Source organism: Doryrhamphus excisus, linkage group LG2, assembly GCF_037039965.1.
Source record: "Doryrhamphus excisus strain RoL-2023G ecotype Guam linkage group LG2, RoL_Dexc_Guam_v1.1, whole genome shotgun sequence".
NCBI classification, from domain to species: domain Eukaryota; kingdom Metazoa; phylum Chordata; class Actinopteri; order Syngnathiformes; family Syngnathidae; genus Doryrhamphus; species Doryrhamphus excisus.
In genome coordinates this window covers 25510424-25517429 of record NC_136358.1, presented here as the reverse complement: position 1 = coordinate 25517429, position 7006 = coordinate 25510424, and the positions used below count along the sequence as shown (strand labels likewise).

At 43.3% G+C, this 7006-nt stretch overlaps 1 protein-coding gene across 1 annotated transcript; it reads right to left on the bottom strand.

Moving 5' to 3' along the window:
- Positions 1 to 3868: 3868 nt before the first annotated feature.
- Positions 3869 to 6178, bottom strand: wfikkn2b (WAP, follistatin/kazal, immunoglobulin, kunitz and netrin domain containing 2b). The gene is made up of 2 exons (XM_058061987.2): positions 5999 to 6178; positions 3869 to 5413 (listed from the first exon to the last, which is right to left on the bottom strand). The coding sequence occupies exons 1-2, from the start codon at positions 6176 to 6178 to the stop codon at positions 3869 to 3871; spliced, it is 1725 nt and encodes a 574-aa protein (XP_057917970.2).
- Between the last annotated feature and the right edge of the window lie 828 nt (positions 6179 to 7006).

Sequence of the window (7006 nt, the reverse complement as noted above, 5' to 3'; positions counted from 1 at the left end):
GAACTACACTCTGTGACCACGGTTGGGGATAATATTGATTTAGCGCACATTAAAATTTGTTTTTAGTTCTCTTTTGTGTTTTTTTCTGTATTTTTTTTTACAATTTCTATTCTTCAAAGGTTTTTGGTGGTGGACGAGGCACCCCCAAAGGATATGAATCGGATCCATAGTAGTTTTTGCTAGTGTTTTGGTTCTTCTAGCACTATTGATTTCATTTTTCTGAAACAATACGAGTAACAACAAGGAATGGTGTTATTACTTTGTTGAGATTATTACATTGTAGTATATTGTACTACTGCAGTACAGTGGAGGCTTGGTTTTCCTCGTTAAGCTGTTCCAAAAGATCTGCATATTATCTAGACGTGATAACTGTAATGACCACTAGAGGTCGCTGTTGCTCACACGGCACATAACTTGAAATACTGTAGCTCATTTTGGGTCTTTCAAGCAAATAATGTATCTGGCATAATTCTATACTTACTCTACTCTACTCTACGTGTTTTAATAATAATATTTAAAGATTGAGTGACAGACCCAACGGGTGTTGAATGTAATTTCATTTTTCCTGGCTTTCAGTCCATCATCCACTGGTGACTTGTTGCCGTAAGTCTGCCTTTGATTGGGATTCAAAGAAATGTTTTCCTCCACAGCAGTGATGATTAGAACCACACACCAGCCTTAAAAATGCCCGGGATGATTCCTTTACCTTGGGATCCGTTCAGCTCCGGTTAAAGCGTGCGAGCGGCTACTGTATCTTTTCAATTGATGCTCCTGGTGATATGACCATAGCAGATGTCTGTCATGAATCACAAATATGTTGAGCCACCCGGCTAACTGATGTCTTCTGCAGGTGCTACCACGCCAGTAAACATAGGCATCATATTCGTTTGGTCCGGATTCACATCCACATTGCATGCACCTCCACTGACTGACTGAGTCCCGCCTTGACTGAACCCAGCCTGTGAACGCGTTGACCCCTACCGAAACATCAAATATCTGACAGGAAGGAAAATATAACAAAAATATGTGCGCAAAGCTTACGCGGCAACAAATCAAAGCTCAGCACTTCCACCCTTTCAGTTGGCTCACCTCAAATTAGGAAAGCAAATATATCACACATGTGCTTTTTAATTGAAGAAAAGCTTTATAGATACCAGACTTGGCATTGAAGTGGTTACTTTATGGCCGCGTCTGAAAAGAAAAGAATAATGATGGCGTTTGATAGGTGTAGAAACCACTAATTACCATTCCAGGAAGAAAGAGTAGCAATGGTTTCCCATAAATTCTCTGCAGTCTTCAAACGGTTCCAAATTCTTTGTCTTTGACCCAAAGTACTTTTCACATTTCATGGACAATGAGTACTGTTCTGCTACATTTTATGACCTATTAAAATGCCTGAAAAAACGAAAAATGGCTCACGTGTCAATTTGTGCAACTACCAACCTGGCTATAGTTTACAAATATCGAAATATATATATCGTGTACAATCGTTATGGTGGTTAAATAGCTCCAGACCTTTTGACCTTCAAAAGGCAAGTTATCACCAAGGCTTGATTGCAGTTGTTGCTGCTAAGGATGTCCCAAGGGGGACATCAGTTTTTCACACAGGGCCATGTAGTTTTGGATGTTTTCTAATAATAATAATAAAAAGTTTCCTTTAAAAAGTGCTTTCTGTGTTGAGTTGTGTTGTCATGGACACATTTGTGTGGCAAACATGCAAAAAAAAAAATCATTGATATATTGTAAGACTTTAGAGAAAGGGTCTCAAACACACGGCCCGCGGGCCAAATGTGGCCCGCAGGACACTAGTTTGAGGCCCCCGCCTTGATATGAAAGTTTAATGTTAGTGCAGGCCCGCGCAAGTTTGATATGGATGCTGTATGGTATCATGTACCCAGAAAAAAATATTACATTTGATTAATGTTCATGTTAAAGGTTAAATAACTGTTAATAGTTATCCTCACTATCCGTGTGGAAGTGGTAAGTTTTTGGCTATTTAAGTTTAAAGGAAATAACTTGAAGGCTACCGTTTAGGTCGCTAGCTCTCTAGTTTGCGAGTTAGCATGTGTCTCAAGACCCTGCAGTTGCGCAATATGTTGTAAATAAAAAGAGTATAAATGTGACTATAGTCGTGTTTTGTCATGTCTACAGGGCTCTAATAATGCTTTGTTCATTTTAATATGAAAAAAATAATTTGTCTACCCACCAACTATATGTGTTTTTTATTATTTGCTGTTTTATTATTATTATTATTATATTTTTTTATTTATTACTGATTGATTGATTTTCTTTATTCTTGATTTGTTTATTTATTTTTCATCTTATTTTGTGTAGAAAAATAAAAAGTAAGATATTTGAGAACAGTGGAATGTTTTATCTTTTATTGTAGAAAATTGGAACCAAAGCGAAGTTTTTAAATTTTTTTTGTTTTTAATAAATGCGTTTTTTTGGTTTGGTCTCACCCAGACCCAAGCTCCAGTGGCCCCCAGGTAAATTGAGTTTGAGACCCCTGCTTTAGAGCAAAGCAACCACACTTTCAATGAAATATTGTGTCCGGTCTCCTATGATCTATTTGTATATGACATATCCAAGTTGTTTATATGTTCTTGTATTTCATATTCCTCCTCGAGAGCCTCACCAGATGGGGAAGTGGACATCTGAGCTCCCTGGTGGTTTTGCCAGTAAACGCAGGCGGCCCTGCTGTGGATGGGAGAAACAGAATCCCATGCTAGGCGGTGGAACACCCTCGTCGAAAAGCCCACCAAGGCCTGCTAGTAACCTAAAAATGGTTTCTGGCACGTTATGAAACTCATAACTCCTCCATGGGATTCTTACTGAGGTTTCTTGGACCATGAATGCAACACGGGTCTACACCGAAACACATTATTTTCTCAAGTCTCCTTGGCGTTTCATAAAAAATGTGAAATGTATTGTTGTGAAATGTATGTTGTTTATCAATAAAACATCATGGCACATTAATATTCACAAGATATGTAAACATGTGATGAGCAGGGTACGGGTGTACATTGACAAAAAACTGGAACTGAGTAGTAAATGTATGGAATGTGTTCCGCCATTAAAGGGGACCTATTATGCTCATTGTTGGCGCTTTGTATTGAGATGTGGACTCGTGTACTACATCCCAAACGGCTTGCAGGGCACACTTTCAAATGTGCAAACTGAAATTTGAAATTTTTTAACACCAGAATCCAACATTTTAACAACATTTATAGGTCAGGAAGATGGAAAAGGCATAACAAGTATGAAATATTAAGTATGAAAATATTTCATTCATTCATTTTCTACCGCTTTTCCTCACGAGGGTCCCAGCTGTCTTTGGGCGAGAGGCGGGGTACACCCTGGACTGGTGGCCAGCCAATCACAGGGCACATATAGACAAACAACCATTCACACTCACATTCATACCTATGGACAATTTGGAGTCGCTAATTAACCTAGCATGTTTTTGGAATGTGGGAGGAAACCGGAGTACCCGGAAAACCCACGCATGCACGGGGAGAACATGCAAACTCGAGGGTGGAATTGAACCCTGGTCCTCCTAGCTGTGAGGTCTGCGCGCTAACCACTCGAAAATATTTACTAAATAAAAATAAAATGACACAGCCAGTGGGACTTTGTACTGCAAACAACATTAATTTTCTGTCTCTCTAAAATGTGTTTTATATTACATTATTATTATTACATTGTATTATTATTATAATACAATGCAGTCAAACTGCTTAATGACGGTGACTGGTTTAAGCTGTGAACTCTGCCTAGCAACATAATATGTCAAATAAATAAATTTCGCTGCTCTTCATGGTGCATCTGATGATATGAAATGATATTTCATTTTCCTGGCTGTGGCTCACTGAGGACTGTTGGTGATGGCTTTGAGAATGTCACACGTGTTCTTGGAGATGACCTCCCTCAGCTTCCGTACACGGCGAGGACTGGAAGCCCCCACGTAGCTGTGCGGCTGCAGAATAGCCATACCCTCGCTGACGTTGCCCATAATAATAACCTGGCCCTCGGCGGCGGCGCCAGTGATATTCGGGCAGGGGCAGCTCCAGTCCATGTTGAGGAAAGTGACTTCCAGAGGCTCCTTACCAAAAAAACGGAGACCCATCTTCTCATCCTTGAGGATCTCCTCCACTGTCACGAGAGCATGACCTGAGTCTTTTTCCTCCGTGAGTTCGGTCATGCGACCCAGGATGACGAAGTCGCTGCGGCAGAAACTGGTCACGATCTTGCCTCTCGGCTTGCAGGCTTTGCAGTGGTGGTTTTTGGGGAAGGGGCACATCTCCTCACAGGCTTCTTTGGATTCAAAGTTGTTGTCATTGCCCGCACATCCTCCATAGATGAAAGACTGGCATTGCTGCAGACTGCTGCTGTAGGACCAGCGTGGCTCGTAGGCTTTACAAGGACCCTGCAGACTCGGTAGGTCGCAGGGGCTTGAGAGTTCCGGTCCACAGCAGTGCATACACTCATTATAGGACTCAAAGAGCTTCCTATGCTGGTGCCCGCTGCTGTGGCAGTGGGTAAAGGAGAGACAGTTGTTGTTTTGGGCTTCGTAGAACCAGCTCACTATCTCCACTTCGCTTCCACAGTCCTCTGTACTATCAGGGGGCTTTAGGCACTCTTCAGGGGGGCACCGGCTCAAGTTGTTAGCATCTGGGCCTTTGGGCGGCTCCGTGGGGAGCACGTTGAGAGGGTGGTGGGTCTGCACTGAGCCGGAAGGGTTCCTGGCCGTGCATGTGTAGACGCCAGAGTCGTGCATTTCAGCGTTGTAGATAACCAATTGACCCACATTTGTAACCACCATGTTACCCCGTACGTGATTGCGCCTCATGACCACCCTCTGGACACCATCAGGAAGCCGTTTCTCCCAGGTGATCTCAGGTGGGGGGCCGCCGCTGACATCACACAGGAAGCTGGCCGTGTCACCCACGTTTATAGTCTGGAGAAGCGGGACGCTGAGGACAACAGGCGCCTGAGGCTCGGCTGGGGGCGGTATAGTCACCTGCAAGGGGGCTGTCGTCGGGTGGAGAGTGGTTACCAGGGGCAACGCCGGGCTGGTGCTCTGCCATGTGAGGTGGAAGCGACACGTGACAACGGAGAGGCTGATGCCCTTGGAGCACGCCTCGGCATCCATGTAGCACCTGTTGTAGTACGTCATGCCGTCTGACGCGCACGTGAACTGGGGCTCCCTCTCGCAGCGATCGCGGCATTTGCACACTGGCTGACCGTCCCAGATGTCACACTGGGACCCCTGCTGGGTGCACATGAAGGTGGCACAGGTCGCTTCCTGAGGCATCCCCACGGGGCCTTTGTCACCGACCATGTATCTCGATGCCACGCAACTACGATTCCCACACACGTTTTGGCAACACTTCTCAAAGGATTCACACTCCTGGAAGACAAAAGGGAGGGCATGACTTTTCTCAGAAAGGAGTATCAGGAATTGTGTTGCATCACATTCAACACACGGGGCTGCTTGCTTATTTTTTACATGTACTACAGAGTGGTGATTTCTTTCTTTGTGGTGTGGGGCAATGGAAAAAGTGATGCCCCCCCCAAAAAAGCTAATAATTGGTTGGGCCACCCGTAGCCACAACAACTGCAATCAAGCATTTGCGATAACCTGCAATGAGTCAGCCCTGTGGAGCAAGGTTGACCCTGAAGCAGCAAAACAGCCCCAGACCATCACACTACCACCACCATATTTTACTGTTGCTATGATGTTCTTTTTATAAAATGCGGCATTACCTTGCAAAAATTTGCCTGGTCAGACCATTTGACCAATTGTGGATTTCCAAGGGTGTTAATATGTGCCAAAAGGGTGTTGAAATCGGAGCAATAAAGTAGAATTCATGCAATTAAAAATAATACAAAACTAAGTACAGTAAAATAGGTGCAAATGTACAAGTACTTTATTGCAGGTTAACAACATAGTATAGTATATAGTACATCATGTACCATACTGTAAGCAGCTTACCTGATCAGATCGACACTCTCTAGTGCAAGTGCTCATGGCATCCACCCACAGGTTGGGGTTCATGTCGTTAGGACACATCCCCGCATGGGAGTAAGCCATATGGGGCACAGCCCCAACTTGGACCTCCATCCACACGCTGGCCAGGAACCAGATCCAACGTGGAAACAGCATCCACCACATCTTTGTTTGCTTTGAAAGATTTAAAGCGGAGCAAAGTTTAAAAAGAGCCAAAGCGCATCCTAAGTGTGAGATGATCAATTCCTTTTGTCGCTTGAGTTGAGGTGATGCTGCTTTTACATTAAAGATGAGCAACGGCTCCTGAGATGCTGGAGGAACATTCTTAAAAAGTTTGTGGTCGACTTTGGGTTGGGATCGGCGGGGTACCTGCCTGTTAAAAGGATTGGTGGTAACCCCCACCCTCCCCACTCGCCCACCCAACATCCCACTTTAACCATTTGTGTACTCCACTTTGTGTGCAAAGAGTGGAAGGAAGCAGAAGAAAGTTCTTATGTTACAGTGTACTGTACATATTTAACCCCATTATGATACTGTATATAACATACACTCTAACTCTATCATCAACATATTGGGGAAGGACATTATATTCATATTCATATGGCAGGCACCTGACTCCCAAAATGAGACGATGCATGATTCACTTAAACGAGTCACAAAACAATACGGATGAATTTTGAAATTTTATGTTAAATGATAGAATTGTCAACAAAACCAAAAAAAACACAATCAGTAAAATCACAATAATATATTATGATCGTGCAATATTGCCTTTAATATAAAATCAAATCAACTTTATTTGTAGCATTTTTCCTGCAAAGACATGCAACACAAAGTGCTTTACAGAATTAAAACAATTACCACAATTAAAAGGAAAAACAATTACTAAGAAAGCCCCTCCTTCCCACCCTCCATACTAGACACACACACACACCCACCCACACACACAATCACACACAGTGGGGAGACAAGGCATGGCACTGAGGATCAAGG